The sequence below is a fragment of the Chinchilla lanigera genome, unplaced genomic scaffold (assembly GCF_000276665.1).
Source record: "Chinchilla lanigera isolate Chin_1 unplaced genomic scaffold, ChiLan1.0 scaffold00055, whole genome shotgun sequence".
Classification (NCBI taxonomy): Eukaryota; Metazoa; Chordata; class Mammalia; order Rodentia; family Chinchillidae; genus Chinchilla; species Chinchilla lanigera.
In genome coordinates, this window is record NW_004955456.1 from 3,631,162 (window position 1) to 3,651,757 (window position 20,596).

A 20,596-nucleotide genomic window follows, 5' to 3' on the forward strand; every position below is an offset into this window, starting at 1 on the left:
ATTTTATTCTGCACTGTGAACATCAGGGCCCGGACAGAGACCCCCGGGTGGCGGAGAACGCAACGTGAAGTGGTGTCCCGAGTGTGAGCGGGGACTTGGGGGACCAGCCTCCTGGGGGCATCCCAGCTAGGGCGGGGTCTTACCGTCGCAGTGTGGCTTTGCTTGCAACTGCACCTTCAGGACCTTGCTATAGGGTTAGAGTTAGGGTTTAGGGTCCCCCTCTATTTGTACTTCCATGCCCCTGGTCACCCAATCTCATTCTCTTCCTGCTTCCCCCATCTCTTTCCCAGCAGAATCCCCTGTCCCCGCTCCTCCTAGAGGCCGGCTCTCCCACCCCGGTCCCTGTAGGGCTGGAGGGACCTGAGTGTCCTGGACCCAGGATCTGCGTCCCTGGGACGCCTGGGTCTTTTTTAGGGAGTCTCGTCCCTGCGAGAGTCCCAGGGAGGCGGCTGTCCCTGAGGATGGGTGTGGATGGGCGTGTGTGCAGCTGTGATGCCGTGTGGCTCATGGATCCAATCCCGCACGGCAGAGGTGATGTGGGAGCTGGCAGAGAGCAGGGCCTGGGGCTGCTCCTGGCCGTGGGGCCCTGGGCTCCCAGCCGGGCTGCCTTTGGTGGCTTCTGTCTGTACCATGGGACAGGGCCTCGGGCTGCCCGGGCGATGTACTGCAGGGCACATGTACCACTTGGTCTCTAAGATGGGGATGCGATGCTGTCTGGTCACCTGGTTGTCATGGAGATGAGACAAGCAGATGAGGAAAGTGCTGCACCACCGCAGGCCAGGCAGGAAAGTCTGAACATGTCAGCCCCATTCTCAGCGCTCCGCAGGTACTGAGATTGGACCCACATCCTGAGCTCCCACGTTCAGGGACGAGGAACCTGGTGTCCAAGACATCAGGCTGCATGTTGGGTGTCACAGTGTGAGTGGCCGCATGCAAACAAGGCTGGGGTTGTGGCCGCCGGTGGCCACCCATGTTAGCAGGGGCTGCTCAGTGAGGACGATTTGGGGCCAAAGGGAAATCCCTCTCTGTCCCCCAGGGCTGGTGACAGAGACACACGGGAAGCAGGGACGGTGGTGCTGACCGCATGGGCCAGGCTCCAGCGCACAGTGAGGGCATGATGTTTCCAGAACGCTGGGGGAAGGTGGAGTCCCTGCTTTGGCTGCCTGAGCTTCCTCTGAGTCTGCGCCCGTCGCTCAAAGCCAAGCGGCATGTGAGAGGCAGAGGCCATGGCCCAGGGCTTCTCGAGAACCTGACTGCACTCCACGAGGGTGCCAGGTGTCAGCAGGACTCACAGCGGCTGGGCGTTGTGATGGAAATGCGCTGCGGTCACTGGAGGTGGGACTGGGGACCCCGGCCTCCCAGCCCTGACCTGTCCTCTGCTCCCACTCCCTGCCTCACACTCGTGCAAACACGTGTCCCCTGCGCTCTCTGGAGAGCGGGAGCAGGGCCGCGCACAGCACAGGTGCTGCGGGGGACGGTTCCGAGGACGCCTTAGCCCTGTAACAAAACTCAGGGAGGTCTGTGGGCTTCGGGAGTAGGGAGCCTCGCCCTCCTGCGCTGCCCTGTGACGCTGCTCTCCGCCTCCAGCCTGCAGTGTCCCTTCTCAGGATGCATCTGGTGTGCGTTTATTGGCTCCTAGGAGAACTGAGCCAGCCACAGCCACAGCCAGCGGCAGTATTTCAGCACTGGGGATTGGACCCAGCACCTCCGCACTGGGCTACAGCCCCAGCCCTCCTCCGAGACAGGGTCTTGCTAAGTCACCGAGCTGCCCAGGCTCGGACTGAACATGTGATCCTGATCCTCCTGCCTCAGCCTCCCAGAGCGCTGGGATGGCAAGTAGTGTGCCAGTGTCTGCAGGTCCCCCGGGGTACTGCTGCCCGGGCCTGATGTGAAACTCAGCACACCACTCATTTCAGCCTCAGCCCCTCCGGACCTCCTGCCACGCCATGCGCACTGGCTCGCCTCACCTTGTTCTCTAGGTCTGGGCTCAGGCAAGGTGTGGCTGTTTTTCCAAAGGGCACAAAGGGTTCTCAGCCCTCAACGGTGCAGGTCTACAACGGAGGAAGGAGGACAGGAGTCACACCTCGCCCGGCCCAGCCCGGAGCGCAGCTTTGCAGGTGACTCCGTCCTGAGCCCCGCTGCAGTGGCCTGCGCCACTCATGCTGTGCTGGGTACACTGCAGGGATACTGCCATGTGCGGCCCTGCCCTCGGGTTCCCCCATGTCAACACTGTGCCTTCCTGTCCCCAGCCCTTCGCGGTTGCCAGGTGGTCAGGGTGCTGAGCAGACCCACTCTACAGAAGTAGCCAAGGACACACCAGACGTGACAGAACAAAGATGTTCACAGTGACAGCGCCTGTTACGGTGAGAGACACCTTGCCGTGAATCCCCTCAACCCCTGCCTCACTCCGCACACGCGGCCCGCTGCCCTTCTTCTTCCGCAGCAGCTCCGGAGTCCTCCTTCCTGAGGGTCTTCAGTGCTGCTGTCCTGGCTGCTTCCGTGTCCTGAATGGATCCAAAACACTGACCTTTCACCATCGCTGTGACTTTGAGGAAGAGCCAGAAGTTACACGGGGCCAGACCCCGCGAACACGCTGGATGAGGACCCAGTGTCGTGTTTGTAGAGCCGCCTTTCGTCGGACGGTGCTCGGCAGCTTTACTCACCGTATTTCTGATCACACATAAAGACACTCAGGAAGGAGGACTCCAGAGCTGCCTTCGCAGGTGGCGAGAGCAGCCGGTGAGGGTGTTCAGAGTGAGGGCGGGGACTGAGGGGAATCAGTGGCTGTGTTTCTTTAATGATTCTAAAAACTTAACCACTCGCCATGCGTTCTGATCACCTGTCCTATGTACCCCAACCCGTACTGGAGCCGCCTCAGGCCCGACTCTTCCGCTACATGCCTGGCAGGACCCGGCAGGCGTCTGCAGCGTCCTCTGACACCGGCGTGGACATCGCGGGAGAGGGCAGGCGGAGAGCTCACTGCACTTCCTGTTTTCTGTCACTACCGAAGAATCACTGCAAAGCGTGTACCGAAGGATCCTCTGTCCCCCGGTGGTGCATCCCTGTTCACAGCCGGACGGAGAAAGCGCCATGAGGCTGACCGGGGAGAGGGCCGCCTGAGCTCACGGCAGCCCCGGGCCAGGAGGGAAAGGAAGGACGGGTGTGCGCTGCAAACAGACGGGGCCTCCGCCGTCACCACCTGCCACATCACAGAAGCGTGCACAGAATGTCCTGGGTGACAGCGCACACCGACTCCGGGTTGTGTCTGCTCACGCTGCATGCTCGTGCACCGAAGGTGTACGTGCTTCTTCGCAGATGCCTGCGGTTTGAAAGAAGTCTCTAATTTGGTTCATTTTTTCCAAAGTGAAAACACTGAGGTAGACGTGGAATGAGGGATGCTGGGCTTTCACACAGGTGGCCCTGCGTCACGGCCGGAACAGAAGTGAAGAGCAGAGGAGTACACTTGCATCCTGGCACAGCTCCTGGAGTCTGCTTTCTGTCGCTTTTGCTTTGGCAAGGGGAGGGCTGTACAGGCGTCACAGTGCAGTCCCCAAAATAAAAGCGAAGAAAAAAGCACGAAAACAGAAAAAAAACTTCTCCATGAAGTGCACCGCATCTCTAAACCGGATAGCCCCCTCTCTTCACGGAGAGGCTGAGATCTTATCATGGGGCCGGCGCTCCCCGGAGGTGGGCCATGCGGATGCAGTGGTGCCGCAGTTCAGGGATGCCTTTGTCTGTGAACAATTCGGCTTGCAACCAGAAGGCTTTGGCCGAGCTGTGCGCTTGCTTGCTAACTCAACATCAAGTGACAAACGGAGCTACGGCCATCTTTCCCACACCTACCAGAGATGACTTTGGCATCTTTCCCAAAGTCACAGAAAAAATGAAGTTCACGAATGGAGGTACCGCCGTGCATGGGGCAGCTGGGTTGGGACAAACCTTCTGGTGAGAAAGCAATGAGAATGTGATGATGTTCTGTGACCCCTTCATCAGGACAAGGACACAGAAGGGGCCCAGGGCAGGGAGCACAGGTCCAGGCCCTTGCGGGATGGGGGGACAGGCAGCACACAGGAAGGCCAGCCTGCTCCTGGCAACACTCCTGCCTCTGCTGTTTCCTTTCAGCACCGTGGGGGCATGAACGGGAGGCACACATCAGCACACAGCGGCAGTCCAGACACACACCCCGCCACACGACAAAAGAAACCACAAAACGAAAAGTGAGAGGTCATGCAAAATTCTACTTTTACCAGCTAGAAGAAAAACCGGTGACTTTTGGTACAGAATATGGGCACTTTTCAAACATAATTTAATTACTGTTGACATAATATGAAACCTTACTTTAAATACAGTAGTTCCCCCCCTCCAAAATGCTGTTACAATATAAAACCACAACAAAAGGTGTGCAAATAGACATTTATATTGGCTATAAAAGGCAGTGAGCTGGGCATGGTGGTGCACGCTTGTAATCTCAGCAGTCTGGGAGGCTGAGGCAGGAGGATGACAAGTTTGAGCCCAGCCTAGGCAACTCAGTGAGACCCTGTCTCAGAAGTAAAAAAAAAAAAAAAAAAGTTAAAAAGAACAGTGAGGATGTAATTCATTGCAAAGGCCTTGGTCCAATACCAGGACATGAAAGGGAGAGAGAAAGAGAGGGAGAGAAAGAGAAGTTAGAGGAAGGGACACAGCATTCTAATGAGAGCTCCTGCTGACACTATTTACAGCTCCGGGTGAAGCTTTGTTGAATACCCCTGGAAAAACGATCCGTTAGCCAAGTGCCCAGGGGCCAGGGGAGGCGGAGTCCGCGCGCTCGGAGATCTGCGATCCGGGAGTGCTGCCGCTGTTCTGTGACTGAGCAGAGCCCAGCGATCCTCCGCCTCCGTTCCTCCATCTCTTCCTTCACTCAAATACTGTGCGGCAGAGACACATCATTACAGCTACAACTTTATTTCCAGGTTCAGAATGCCACACCGTCCTGGAAGCCGAGAAAGCCAGGACTGGAGAACGGCACCCTCGTGGCCTCTGCCCCCTTCAGCACAGCTCAAGCGCCGTGATGTGTATCTGCGAACAGTGAAGGGAGAACCTCGAGCGCAGGCCTTACGACCCTAACCCCGGAGCGCAGGTTGGGCTGGAGCCTGCTGACGGGAAAGGTCTTCGAGTGCTTTCTGTCTTTGGGGAGCTTCCCAGACCTCCAGCGGGCTTAGAATTAATTCCCTGAGCTCACGGAGAGTTTGCCCCCTGGGGAGACATTTTGGGTAGTGACCAAGGGTGCTCCTACGTGCCCTACCATACCCAGGAGGGACCCCCAGGAAGGGGCCACCTGCCCTCACGCCTGACACAGAGAACCCTGGTTGACACTAACGTGGAGGTGCTTTCACAGCTTCCCCTCTGCAACCTGTGTTCACTTTGGACAGTTCGGGTGAAGGCCAGAACTGTAAGCATTTAGAACCAGAGGCTCTCTTTCACCAAGGTGGTGGGAAGTAATGACCTCAATGACAGGATTACTCTTGAGGCGGGAGACATGGCAACTTTCCCCTGTTGTAGCTGGGTGCTGCCCTCCGGCCCAGCAGCCTTGTGCGACCAGGTGGGCGTCCCTCTCTGGGGCCTGGACGAGTCAAGCGGTCGCCCCACGGGGATAAGGGCCCCAGCGCCTGCACTTCCCATTTCTCTGTGGCACGCACACTGCTCCGTCTGGCCGGGAGTTTCTGACTCCTTCACCATCTAGCTTCAAATGGGGGAGTTCTGTGTATTAGCAGCTGCAGTGCTGGGTCGCTGCCTCCCTTTGATCCTACAGTGTGTGCTCACCTGATGTCACCCCTACACGTTCCCGAACTACAGCAGCAGGCAGGAGAGTGGGACGGGAGCGGGGGCAGCGCTTGGACCCGGGCCCTGCCAAGGTCCCGAGGGAGGGGCGGGGCTGGCCTGCCGCAGGACCATGGGCTCTGGTCTTGGGCAGAACCAGGTGGAGGAGAGCAGAGACACAGAAAATGGAGTGTGGACCTGGAGGGAAGCTTTGGTTTCACAGGGAGTTGACTGAAATTGAGAGGTCCAGAGAGAGCAAAGGCTGGCTGATGGTCAGAATGTAGTGACAGACTTCGGGGCTTCATGGGACAGAGAATGAGGAAGCAGAAACAGGGCTCCTGCATTTGTCTCCAGGACCACCGGGCCTGTCCCCTCACCGCAGCCTCAGGAGGTTCCATGCCACCCAGGAAACCCTGAGGTGCCTGGAGACTGGGAGACGGGGTCTACGAGGCTCGGTCCCCCTCCCTTCCCCCGTGGCCCAACAACACTTGTCCCAAACAGTTTATCTTCCTGTGCAGGGATGGCTTAGTAGGATCTCTTCCAAAGGGCAGCTTTCGGGCCCAGATGCAGGTGGCCCGGGCTGTGGTGCGGGGTGCAGGCCGCCGGCGCTCCCTCTGCAGCTTCAGACTGGCGTGTGGCTCTTCTGCTGGGCTGCCAGAGACACCGCACCTCGGGGGGGGAGACACCGCACCTCGGGGGCCGTGCCCGCTGCTCTGGGACCAGCTCACTCCTCCCCAGGCTCTGCCTTGTATTACTGAATTCTCTGGGAAAATCCAGGCTCACTTTGGAGAAGGGGAAGCTAGGGATCACGGGTGAGGGGATTTCAGCTAGGAGTCTATGGAAACTTCCAGCGAGAGGGAAGTCCTGGGTGCATCCAATGCGACGCTGCGTCTACAGACAAGGAAATCCTGCATCTCCAAGCAAGTCAACTAACCTCAACCAACCAAGTTCAAAAGGGGATGGAAGCCATGTACAGACACACGCCTGGTGGGTGGGGGCGGCAGGAGGCGGGCGAGAGGGCGCGCAGGCGGCAGGCGGGTGCTTTAGCTCATGGGGAAGCGGTGCTCGCCGCGCGTGATGTGCGAGGAGAACTCGTACCTGTCCTGGCTGTGGTAGCCGCACATGTTGCACTCGAAGGGGTCGCGGAAGCCGTGGCAGCCCATGTGGATGGTGTACATGACGTGGTCGAGGAAGAGCACGCGGCAGTGTTCGCACCTGTAGGCCTTGACCTGCTCGCCGCTCGTGCTGAGCACACGGAAGGCGTCGTGCGCGCCCTCGTAGGCGCGCTGCTCCTCCTTGAGCATCAGCCCGTTGCGGGCGTGGGGGCCCAGGTGGCTGCTCAGGTAGATGAGGCCGCCCCGCTGCTCCTCCGTGTTGCTCTCCGTGTCCGTGGAGTCTTGGCAGCTGTTGCTCGGGGACGCGTCGCGCTCCGAGGAGGCGCACTTGGCCTTGGACAGCAGCAGCAAGTTCTCCACCGCGCTGTCCTGCGCCGAGGGTGGCGGCCGCGGGGGACCCTCGGGCCCGGGCTTGTGCAGCGGGTACAGCGGGCTGATGACGGGCACCACCTCGGAGCCCCCGGGGGGTGTCTGCACCAGGGGCCGCAGGGACTCAGCCCCCAGGTAGTTGATGGCGTTGTTGATGGCCTGGTCCATCACGTGTGATGTCATCATCTCGTTCTCCTTCTCATAGCTGCCGCTGCTGTCATAGGGCAGGTCGGACAGGCACTTGTCCCCTGTGGGAAGTGAGGGACTGTGAGCAGGGTCTACATCGGGCAGGGACGCCGCACACCCGGGTTCCCTGTGCCCTGCAGCTAGGAGAGGCTGGACAGCTGCATTTGTGTCTGGGGATCGTCTCACGCCACCTCTGCAGTGGGTGCCGAGGACAGCCGCTAGGTCCATGGACGGGAGGACCACCGATCACCTGTGCCAGTGTGGGCAGCACATGGTTCAACAGCCTGCACAATACTCGTATCGTATCACACACCGCAGCCCTGGCCTGGGGTGCACACCTGTAACCCCAGCACTCAGGGAGGCTGAGGCAGGACAATAGCAAGTTTGAGCCTCACCTGGGCAACTTAGCAACTCAGTGAGTCTCAAAATAAATCAATGAATAGACAGATAGATGGACAGATAGATAGGGCTGGAGATGCAGCTCAGTGTGGGTTCAATCTCTAGCACTGTAAATAAACAGACAAAAACCAGCCAATAACCCAGACAAATAACCCAGCATTATCATACTTAATTTAAAGTTAACATTTTAAATGAGGTATCTTTAAGACAGTGATCTAAATAAACTGTAATAACTGCTCTGTGTGTCATCCCAGGCGGGATGAAGTCACTCTGCTTTGAACCACGTTTAACCCTCTGTTCAAGGCCTGGGAGAGCAGCGACGGGGGCAGGGCAGCCACCTCTAACCGCAAAGGTGCAGCGGCACGCCGGGCGGGTGCTTTCCCAGCGAGACATCCTGTTTCCCCAGAGTCACGGTTCTGTGACTTCCGAGCCCCCACCGACTGCTGTTGTTTTAAACACTTCCTATGAACAAATGGCTACAGGGAAAGCGCATGTACACTCCTGATTACCAGGGTATATTCAGTCTACCCCCGGAGCTCTTCCCTGGTGCTCAACGGCAAGACGAAAGCCAGAAATCTACCAAACGCGTGGCAGCGATCACATATCCTAGTGAAATCTACCTACCCAAGACCACAGAAAGAACCAGAACTCTAGCGTGAGACACAGGACAAAATCTGGCTACTAATTTCTGTCTCTGTCTCTGTCTGTCTCGCTCTGTGAGACAGTCTCATATGTAGCTCAGGCTGGCCCAGAACTCTAGATCCCCCTGTCTCAGCTTCCCCAGTACCATATGCTAATCTCACTTCCTAAACCCTTAGGTATGGATCCACAGCACCCTCTGCGTTTGCCTAATGTCCTCATATCCAGAGAGGACTGTTCTCTCTCTCTTCTGCTCACGGAGCAGTGTGTGCCTCTGTCTGCAGGAACCAGGTGACAGAGAAGGGAGCAGACAGCTCCCCGCTTCAGGCTCAGAGCCCAGAGCGCCCCTGTGGGAACAGGAAGCACCACCGTGCTGCTGGTTTATGGGGTTTAGCCAAATCTCACGACAAGCAGGAGCGAGAAAAGGGAGTCTAACAGAGGCTGCTCAGCTGCACCTGACCCCAGCCCTCCTCGCGCCCTCTCAGGATCTAGAACAGTCCGCTGGCTGCTCTCACGGGAGAAGAAAGCCTCCGACACAGCGTGAAGAAGCTGAGATGCCGGCCAAGCTCTGTCAGACCGCGAAGCAGAGGCAGGAGTGAGAGACATGTCATGGTTACCATGCAAATATTTTCCAGGGACATGAGGGAAGAGAGGAAGTAAAACAAACCAGGAAGTGCATCCTAGGGAAAGATGAACCTGATTTAGGGATGACAGGAAATGCCTCATAGTGGTTTCGTGATCTGGAGTCAGCTTTTTAAAAAATCAAGGATAGCAGTCAAAGCAGCAGAGTGAAAGGAAAAGAGATTTCAGCTCTCACAGGGTAAAAGGAAGCCCCAGACAATATTGTTACAGAATACATGAATGACAAACAGCACGAAACAGAGGAAAACCACCGAAAACAATTACAGACATAGAGGGAAACGTAAGATGATAATAGTGAATAAATTTAAAAAGGCAAAGAAATAAAAATAAGTGTAAAGAAATGTTAACGGGTGTGGATAATAAATTATTCAGGGCATGAGCAACTGGTAACCCCAGACAGACAGCTCCACAGATGCAACAAAACAGGAAAGACTGTTCCCCAGAAATAAAGAAGAAACAGAAGGAGAGTTACCAGAATCAAATGGCGGAGAAAATTTTATTCAGAATGCAAAACACTAAAGACACCTCCTCGTTAGGGCATGTGATTTTAACTATCAAGAAAGAAGTCTTCCTGGTGCACACCTGTAATCCCAGCACTCTGGCAGGCTGAGGCAGGAGGTTTGCAAGTTCAAGCTCAGCCTGGGGAGCTTAGCACAATCTGATCTCAAAACAAAGACTAAAAAGGGCCAGCGACGGATGCAGTGTGAAGGCCCTGAATTCCATCCCCAGTACAGAAAGCAAGCAAGCAAGCGGGGTGGGGGCGACACAAACTTCAGGCATTCAGGGAGAAAATGGAATCATCTTACAGAAAAAAATATCAGATCAAATTTAGACATCTCCACAGTAACAGTCAACACTCCATGCTGCCCTCAAGAGACACGGCAACAGCTAGTGTCTCAGGGAACACGGCAAGAGTGACCGTGGTCTCCCACTCCACTAGGACACCCCTCAGCACCAAGGTGTCAGAGAGACATCCTGAGGCCAGCTGGGGGTGGACATCTGGAGAACGTCCATGTAAAGTCCACTCAAGAGACGGATCAAAAGTAAAGAGAGTCAGTACTAAGAGGACTGGGTCTGATTCTTGAATCTATGTAAGTAAAGGATTGCTGACAGGGAGCTACATGACTGTGAGGATGGCGGTTACAGAATAAACTGTGTGTCTTTTGAAGCTGGATAACAGAAACACAATACTGTAATCGTAAATGGAAAGTGGGGCAATGGCCTTATTTTCAAAGAAACAAACCAGTAGGTATTGGTGGTGCTCACACTGAAATAGGTGGGTTGAACGATGATCCCAAACTTACATCTTTGTAATAAATATTTTTAAGATTAATCTTTTAAAGTAATATTTCTTTTGGGACATGGTATTTATTTGATGATCCGCCAGTACCCATGTATCGTTTGGGTTCCTTTTGCCTGTTAAACTTAAAACATCTTTAATATGCTGGAATCTTTAGAAAGTATTTATTTCACGTCTCTATCTCAATCCATGTATCTACCATCCTACCCACTCACACATATATGACAGACATTTAGAACGATGCACATCTGATTTAATACTGGCAGTACATGAATGCTGGGTCTTGTGGTGATTTTGAAGACATGAATCTTTGCATCAAAGGTCTTTATATGCTAGGTGTGGTGGTGCATGCCTATAACCCCAGCACTCTGGGAGGCTGAGGCAGGAGGATCAGAAGTTCTAGCCCAGCCTGGGTGACTTAACGACTTAGCAAGTCCCTGTCTCACAAAAGAAAAAGTAGAGCTGGGAAGGTAGCTCAGTGTGAAGGCCCTGGGTCCCAACTTCAGTATCATAAAACATTCTTTCTAGCAACTATGTCTTAAATAATCACCAGGATCTCTTTTTCTTATGAAAGAAGGCAATTCACCAATATGCTTATGATGGGCAGCATTAACTTTTATTTTAGTGTTTTTTGTATTTTAAGTGTTCTTGCCCCTGTCAGCAGCCAGAGTAGAAACAACAATCTGCACCACTATTTCATGCAGCTCTTTCTCCCTGGACCGTTTGTTCCTGCTGCCCTGTCTCTGCCCACTCAGAGGGTGAGAACCTTAAAGGGTGTAATGGTGAGGGGTGCTGCCCACAAAAGAAATACTTCTTCACACTCATGCTGATGTTCAACCGTTTTAATCAGAGCTCAGATATCAATAAAGCGAAAGTATAAGCCACTCAGGGCCACATGCAACACGAAAATAATACAGCCCTACATTTTTAAGGTGCTTTCTAGGGGTGAAAACACTGACACACACATTGTCACTTTTGATCACCTTAAAAAAACTAAAACTAGAAATTGCATTTGACCTAGTTATTTCCCTTGTAGGTATCTTCTAGAAAGAATTAAAGTCATACTATTATATTGATTTTTGCATACCCATGTTTATACCAGCAAAATTCATAATAATTAAATCTTGGAAGCAGCCTACACATCCACCAGCAGATGAATGGATAAAGAAAAGGTGTTATTTTAACACGATGGAATACTACTCTGCCATAAACAAGGATAAACTCGAGTCATTTGTAGGAAAAGGGATGGAGTTTGAGATCATAATGCTAAGTGAAATAAATCAGCCATGCCAGCTCAAACATCACACAGTTTCTTTTGTATGAGAAACCCTAAGGATAAATTAAATGAGAAAACTGAATGACAGGTAACAGGATGCAGCGAACTTTTGCAAACAAGAAGGGGACCAAGAGTTCGGGGGTACAGATGGGGGCGTAAAAGGAATTAAGATGCGCTGTGTTCACGTATCCACTCCCCATAATGCACGTCATCATTACATACCGCGAACAGGCACTAATAAAAATAAACATTTTAAAAATTGCTGGCTTCCCGCCCTCCTCCAGGCCTACCCAGTGGATGCACACAGCCCGCTGGAGGAACAGGGCCCTTGTGAATCCGCCTCCCGCTGTGCTGCAGCAACAGGGAACGAGCGTCAACACACCGGGGTGGGGACAGCAGAGTGGGCAGAAACTCTGCTCCGACGCGGCCCCCTTCTTTCCCACTCTGCCTCTGCTGCCATCCCGCTGTCCCGCGAGGCCACCCCGTGTTCGCCCTCTGCCCTGCAGACCTCTCCTCTTCGCCTCGCTCTACAAGCCTCTGCGTCTCCCCCTTTAACACACAAGCATCCATCCTGGTCTCAGGGCCGCCTGCGGAAGGGTGGCGCAGATTCCTCACTTGGCTTGGAGTCTCCCAAAGCCACAGGGGGCTGCGCTGCGCCTGGCACTCCCCAGGGTGTTGCTCCAAGGGGGCTCCGGCCCCTGCCTCCCGCGGTCAGCGCCCACTCACACCCGGGCACGCGCGCCTTTGCGCTCGCCTGTCTCCCGGTCACCGCAAACCGGCTCCACCGCACCCATGACCGGGGACCTGCCACCAGACGCCGCCGTCCGGCAGGGCGCCCAGGGTCCTATACTCAGTGCTGCAGGCGCCCCTCTCAGCCCAACAGCCTCCGCTCAGCCTGGCCTCCTCCCGCACTGCGCAGCGAGGGAAACGCCCCTCGTTCTCACGGCGGCACAGCTCCGCTGCACGGGGCCCCCACGCGTTGCGATGGTGTGTTTAACGCTTCCTTTTCCTGCTCCTCCCAAGCTCAATCTACGACAAACTTCTTTAATCGGAAGATCAGAACGGAGCCACGCGTGGCACTGCCAGAGGGAGGCTGGTGGCTGAAACGCACCCCTCCCGCCTCTCCCTCTCCCCCAAGGGCCCCTGGGGTCCCAGTCTCCCTAACCCCACTTCTAGCTTCAGCCTCTCACCCAGCACAGATTCCCTGGGGCCGCCACCCTAGATGGTCCTTCAAAATTAGCATCCCACAGCCCAGCGCGCCATCTTGTTCCAGAACAAGACTTCACCCTTTCTCAACAGCATACAGTCAACTCTTTCCCCTAGGGTTTCCTTCCCCTAGGCCCTGCCTCCCTCCCTGCTTTTACCCAGGCTCCTTTCTCTGCCCAGGCGCTGGCCTCCTCCCCCTTTTCCCATCAACCTGCGGCCCTTGCTATTTCTTCTTCCCATCAGAAAAGCGACCATGCTTTTCCGGCACTTTCTGCACGGGGACACCTCTCACCATGGCGCTGGAAGACCTTTCCTCCCGGGGCCTCCTTCGACAACTTCCCTTTGTCCAAGCACCCAGTGGGTCCTGGAGCTCGGCCAGGAGCATACCTGTGCCTACACGTCCCATGCCCCCATTTTTGTCCCCTCCACCGGCGTCGCCATCTCTCTCTATTTCTGCCTGTTTAGAACCCTCTCTGACTTCGCCAACACTGACGACATGCTGAAATCTTACTGCTCTCTCAGTCTCTCCGCTTTGGAAAGCTTTTTTTGTTCCTCTTTCTTGGACTCGATCCTCTCCCGCCACTTTGTGATAACAGGTGACCTTCCCACTGAGGATGTTTAAATGACTTCACTCCCCTGGGGTCATTTTAGGTTCACAGTGACCCCATGTGACACCAACCCACACTATGTCTTCCCTTTCCTGGGCACTTCCCGGGGGACAGTCGCTATGTGACCCCCATTAATGCCCACAGTCCCCTACCAGGGAATGCGAAGCTCAGAGTGGTGCACAGCTGGGGTGTTTTTCTGTGCACGCTGGGGCCCCTGGTTCCCGGTTCTGGCCACAGAGACCCAGCCATTGTTGGGAGGACAATAACCACAGATCAAAGGGTTCCAGATGCTGCAAAACCACGTGCAACAAAAACTGCTGGGTTTGTCAGTCTTATGAAACCTACTGAAAAATATTCTAAGATATCTAAGAAATGTTAAGTTTATCACATTTTGGTTTTTAAAAAAAATCAGATGGGGTTCCTCTCCTCTACCCTCACCTAAGTCTAAAATACTCCAGAAGAAGTTGTTTTTTAAGAGACAGCAAACGTTTAACTCTTACCAAGAAATTTCTGAGGCATAGAGCTCTTACGTTTGGCGACGTTACTTGCTATTCTGTCCAGCACGAGGGATCTCTCTGATCCTATCTTGCACAGGTCTTCTGCCATCTCACTGTGATTAGTTTCTTCTTTAATGACTAAAGCCAAAGACAGAGAGCCAGTTTAGAAATGCTGATGCTGAAAGAACTCCAGCCTAGGCAGTGTGTTAGTGACATTGGTTACACGCCTACAAGAGCTGGGTCTTTCCCTGAGGTCATTTCAAATCCTCCCAGCGGCCCAGCAAGGTAGACAGAGATGTTCTGCAGTAATGCCAGTGACCCGCCCTAACAATGGCGCCTCCAACACCAATTTACCATACACAATCACTTAGGACCAAACAAGTGTCGCCCCTGTCATCTGAAGCTGGACCCCCTTTAAGTAACCGTGTCCCTTTAAACTTTTCAAAGTGTGGCAAAGGCCACTGACTGTCAGTTTTAGCAGCAGCCCTCTGAGAGCTGTCGCACCAAGAAATGACCTATGAGTCTGACATCCTCAATGCGCACAGCAGACAGAGGAGCAGGTGTGTAGCCTTGTGGGGCCAGAAGCCAGAGATCCTTATCCCTGAGCACTAAGTCTGGTGATCACTTGAACAGTGCAGGACATATGCACATTGTGGAGATAAATGCAGATAGATGGCGAAATGCTCTCTATTTTCTGTATCATCTCTTTCCCTAGTGGAAGTTAGAACTTTGTATCCGGTAAGTCCCATCTATATTGACTATTAGTTTTCATGGCTACCATTTAAGTATAATTCATTCCCCTGAGATTTCTCCTCATGTCATAGCAGCTGAACAAGTAAATGTTATTTTCTGCATATCGAATCAGTTCTTCCAACACTGCTTCTGTCTTATGTTTTCTGCTCCCAGATATTTTGTGCTGATTGATCACAGAGCCTTTAGTAGGCTTGTCCATTTCTATTATTGATTTGTGTGGTCTTCAAGAGCTCCACACATTGCAACTACTACAATTTCATGTAACACTGGACATTAGCCCTCTTTTCTAAAAAGCTGCTAGCCCTCTTGCCAGATACACTTTATGCGAGGTGGCTACCAAATTCCAATGAGATTCACAAAACCATCTTCTGTGTGTCCTTTCTTGTGACTAGATGTTTTTGAATCTTTCTTTACTATACCCTCTCTGATGTCTCAAAGGAGGACTCTCAAAAGAGGACTCCTAAGTATTTTATGACTTCATTGCCACTATGAACCCAGAAACCTAAAAAAACCCCTATGTTTAGCATTAGATACTATGGCTCGCATATTTTATTTTTTTAGTGGTGGAAAATATATGTTCCTTATTATATAGGCCAACACCTATACACCACATCCTGATTAACAGGAAGGATGAACATAAATCCATTTCCACTGGCCATACACAGGACCTATCAAGCTAGCACACTCACTTACATATTCTTTTTCTGGACAGCAGGGGCCAGTGGCCTGACCAGGGCACCCACACATTCCAGTCTCCTGCCTGGGGACTGGCCACAAATTGATGACTGCTGAATTGCTATTATTATTTTCACACCCAGCTTCTCCTTCTCCCACTCACTCTCAATACCCTTCCAGTCCAGAACTGAGGCTCTGAAGGTAGGCCAAAGAGAATCTCATGGACTCTCCTCGCTTCACAGGTAAGAGGATGAAGGTCCAGGAAGCTGTTGGCCAAGGTCCACAGTGACTGTGAGGGCAGCCCTTGCTGTAGGACGTGTCCCCTCTTAGTGCCAAGGCTGATATGAAAAGATTTTTAAGACTTTTTTCTGGCCTTTTTTTCTCTTGGTCTCATTTGCCATTAATAATTTGAGTGTATTCATGGGAATTTTCATGTCTGAACTACTTGTTAAAGTCAGAATGTTGAGTGAGGCTGACTAAATTACCAGTCGTTCCTTCCATTTCTACCCCACCATCCAAAATGATGACTTCCCAGTGGCTGTGTGGAAGGAATCTTGTTTGGAAAGGGGCTAGCTTCATTTTATCTATATCTTAGTTATTTTCTCATCTCTGTGACATAACACCTGAGGTCCACAACTTAAAGGAGGTGAGGTTTATTTAGCTCACAGTTTGTAGAGGTTTCAGTCCATAGTCAGCTGGCTCCAAAGCAGGTCAGCATGGCAGAGGGGCATGACAGAGGAGGAATACTCCATGGCATGGCAACAAGAAGCAGAGAGTGATCAAGGGAGGAGGAGGGAGACAGACCCTTCCAGGGCACACCCTTGATGGCCTGCTTCTTCTATCTGGGCTTCACCTCCCAATATCATATTGAGCTATATGCTCATCAGCGGACTAGTCCACCAGTGAGTAGCATATCCCCATGATCTGTTCACTTCTCAAAAGCCCTACCTATGAATGTGTGAGGCTTAGGGGGACATCTAGATATAAAGTGTAACAATGTATTTGTGAACCTCATATCTCTTAGGAAGTTAGAAAGGTACCTTTCATAACACTGCTGTCCTGTATGAAAATCCAGCCTTCTTCAGCACGGTCCTGACCCTTTCACTTCTGTTATCTAAGACAGACTTACGTGCTATCTCATCACACAACAGAGTGCAGCGCGACACACACGCTACCTTTCTTTCCTTTTCTGATGTCCTCAACCCTCCTGACTATCTGGGTCCTCCAACAAGCTTCACCCTCAAACCCAAGGCACATGTGAACACTCTGCTTTGAAACCACAGCCTGAAAACTCTGATTTCATCAATTTTATGAAAGTTTTCTTTTTTCTTTTGGTGGTACTGGGGATTGAACCCAGGGCTTTCACACTAAGCTACACCCCTAGCCCCCCTATTGTCTTTTGAACTTTTGACACAAGATGTTACTAAGTTGCCCAGGCTTGGTTCAAATCTGTCTCAGCCTCCCAGAGTCCTAGAATTATAGGCATGCACCCCAACACTTACCTTATGAAAAAATAATTTTAAAACAAGACCGCATAATTTATTTTGATTACTAAGCACAGAAAATTGTTTCTTGTTTGAATGGTACTGGTGATTGAACCCAAGGCCTAATGCATGCTAGGCAAGTACCCTACCACTGAGGTACAGCCCTAGGACATTCCTTTAGGTTTAAAGTAACAAACTTGAAAAATAAACTAGCAACTTTTAAGGGTAGTTATCATCTTAGAGAAGATTTTTAAGATAAGCCATGTGAGGTCAGATGAGAACTGAGAAAATAGAGAAGGAAAATGTTTTCTTCCTAGTGAAATAGCCAGGTTGTTGGCCAAAAAGCTCCCTCCCTCCCAGCCATGGTGGGAAGAAGGCCATATCTGGGCTCCTGAGATGCTGGGAGGGAGAGGGGTCCAGGCGCAGCCTGGAGCCCCGTGCTTACCTGGGTACAGCGTGCCTGGAAGGCCCATGCTTTCCAAGTAGTTGTGGCAACGCTCTTTATGTTCCTCTAAAGAGCTTCGCTGTTTATAGCTTCGGCCACAATATCCACATTTGTGAGGTTTACCAACTGCAGGAAACACAATTGAGTTCAAGACTCCAATTAAAGGTCAGCCTTCTGTGTAATGGGAATGCATGCAATACAATTATTACCTAAAAAAGTTGTTTTAAAATGCTACTTTTGAAAGCTAAAAGCATTATAGACTTGGCCTAAGTTACTGAATTTAAAAATGTTAGCACACAGGGCACTCCTTGATGGTACCAAGAACTCATGTGACTCCTATTTCACCTGCTTGACTGACTAGCAAATTCTTCCTTTTTGACATCACTGAACTCTGTCCTTTAACTGGAACAAATGAACCACTAAAGTGTTATAATGTGGACACCAAACAACCAACAGAAAAGTGAAGAAGGCTGGATAATTTACACATTTGCCTCCCTTGTCTGAGCCTACACTGTGGCCAGGTCTGGCTCAGTACTGGGGCTATGTCTATTGCAACCAGGGTGATGTGATTCAAAAGGCTAAATGGGATAATATGAAGTCTCTAGTAAGCCACAATGGACAAAGATGGTTTGAGAAATATGCACTGTGCTTCTAAATTGCATTTTCTTATATAGTACTAATGTGTTTTACATTTGTATGGCATAATAAAGTTTAACATAAGAATATACAATATAAAATACAAAATGGAAAGTTACACGGAAAAGCCAAAATATGTTTTCATAAAGAAAACCTGAAGTGTATTTTTCATAAACAGAGCACTGTTTTCTCCCTAAATTATGTTAGAATGATGTACCCTTTACAACAGCCTTGACCACCAGAATTCACCAGTGATGACTGAAGTGTTCTATATATCTATCCAACATGGCAGCTACTATGCGGTCCAATATTGCATCCAGTTGCTGTCCAGCATGGTGGCCATCATGTCCAACATAGCAGCCAGTATGTGGTCCAACACAGTGGCTACTGTGCTCACACAGAACTAAAGTTTAATTTTGTTTACTTTTTAATCTGCTAAAATTAAATCATCACATATGAGTAATAGCTAGTGTATCGGGCTGTATTCTTCTCCATGTACATAACAAATTTTCAGTCCTTCCTGGATTTTACTAATTGGTATTTTAGGAAAAAAAAAAAAAAAAACTAGCAGGAAATCCAAATCAAGCTAAAGACGGCAATAAATACCACTTAAAGAGAAGAAATGAATAAAAGTTTTTCCATCACTTATATAAGGGATACAGTAAATCCCCAACTTATAAGCAAGTTCTGTTTCAGCAGAATTGTTCCTAAATTGGATTTGTTTGTAAGCCCACGAAGTGAGTCTTATACAGTATATCTGTGAAAGTTCGCAACTCAAATGTTCATAAATTGAGAACTTACTGCATGAATTTCCACCCTTAGTCCAGGATTTTTTTCTCCAGCTCTTTGACTTATAATATTTTAAAGTACTTTATAAAAATCAATGCTATCCAAATAATATTTGGTAACTGATTTAATCACAGCTTATATTAGTTCAATCCCCTTCCTAGAAGAACAGAAGCTATGATTTAAAAGACTAAAACATGAAAGTCAAAACTTGACTTCTGGAATATCTAATAGGACAAAAGAATCTGTATCTATAGAAAGTGGTGTATTCCAAATACCAGGAAATAATGCTGAAATACAGGATGCCTAAACTTGTAGGTTGAATTGATTGCTGTTTTAGAAATGAAAAGTATAGATAACCCCTCCATGCCCTGTCTTGGAAAATCTAGTATTTTGGTGAATTCCATAATCAAAATTGCCTCCTGTATGTATGCTATGGTATGTGAATAGCCATTTTTCTCGGCATAGGATTGTAACTCTGCAGCGTAAATGTATTCACTGTAAGCAACTGAGTTAAGGACTTGCAGTGGAAAAGTCTCTAATGGAGACTACAACTTCCACAGAAGCAGTGAAGGAGAAAGGCAACCCTTTCCCTGCCTTCCGATCCCTCAAGCTTCTTGTTTTATTTGTGGCACTGGGGATTGAATTTAGGGCCTTAACACCAAGCTACATTCCCAGTTGTTTTTTTTTTTGAGACACGGTCTTGCCAAGTCACTATGTTGCCCAGGCTTGAACTTGTGATTCTCCTGCCTCAGCCTCTCAGAATGCTGAGATTACAGGCATGCATTACTGCTTCCAGCTCCCAAGCTCCTCTTGAAACCATCATGTGACAAATTCTACAGGTGTGCCTGTAGAATGTGCTGCATCTGGAACCTCAGGCTCCTACCAGTTTCCAGAGAAAGCTATGTGGTTGTCCTTAGTTTTAATGAAGTGGAAGAACGGCTATTCCAAAACGAAATGGAATATGCCTGTATTAGAGTTTGCCAGACAAAGGCCAAAACCTTCAATTTATCCTAGTGAAATTACTCTGAAGAACCTAAATCTCTGTATGTTTATTTTCCTCCCTGAAGACATATCTGACAGCACTTTCCCACAGCAGAATCACCAGCAGCCCTGAGTCCAGGATGGCTTCCTCCCACTTACTCCTTGCTGGATCCATAACAAATAACCTGTCCTAGTCCACCACCTCCTGTATGAGGTGTGATCGAGAAATACGGTGTTTAAATTTAAATATTTTATCATAGTAAAAGACACATTGCAATAAATTCCCCTCAAAATCCTCTCCTTTGCCTCAGACACACAAGCCCACCATCCTTGCCACTTTCTGAAGCAGCTCAGTTTTCTTTCCTAACTGTCTTTAGTTTCACTGTTGTGGCTGTCTCAATGTCCTAAATCAATTCAAAATGTTTCCTTTTGACTCGGGGGAAGAGCTAGAGTCACACAGTGTCAGATCCAGTGAATAAGGTGGGTGAGCTCAAGCTTTTAGGTTCTTGCCTTTCCCCTGGATGACACTCCGAGGCAGTATTCACTGTATTTTTGACCACACCTTGTGAAGACACTCAGGAAAGAGGACTCCAGAGCTGCTTCGGAGAGTAGCAAGAGTGATGGGATATGTGTGTTGGAAGTAAAAGGTGCACTCTGAGAGGGATTAATAATGGATGTTTATTGTAATAATTTTTAAAAAACTTAAACATTCACGGTATATGCGGATCACACCCTGTAAACACTCAGTAAGCAGCCACTTTGGGAGCAGGATCCATCACACCTCAAATGACATAAATCGG

The 20,596-nt window shown here is 50.5% G+C and overlaps 1 protein-coding gene across 12 annotated transcripts in view; it reads right to left on the reverse strand.

Moving 5' to 3' along the window:
• The window catches only part of Ikzf1 (IKAROS family zinc finger 1 (Ikaros)), a 103,804-nt gene that overhangs the window by 13,174 nt on the left and 70,034 nt on the right, over positions 1-20,596 (reverse strand). For 5 of the 12 annotated variants that reach the window (XM_013520616.1, XM_013520612.1, XM_005396609.2 and 2 more), the window contains 3 exons: positions 17,391-17,516; positions 14,037-14,171; positions 4,219-7,528 (listed from right to left, as the gene is read on the reverse strand). In XM_013520616.1, the coding sequence (XP_013376070.1) occupies positions 6,840-7,528; positions 14,037-14,171; positions 17,391-17,516 (950 nt within the window). In that variant the 3' untranslated portion in view covers positions 4,219-6,839. Of the gene's footprint in view, positions 1-4,218; positions 7,529-14,036; positions 14,172-17,390; positions 17,517-20,596 lie in introns of those variants that run through there. The other 7 variants (XM_005396617.2, XM_013520613.1, XM_005396610.2 and 4 more) reach the window with 4 other exon arrangements.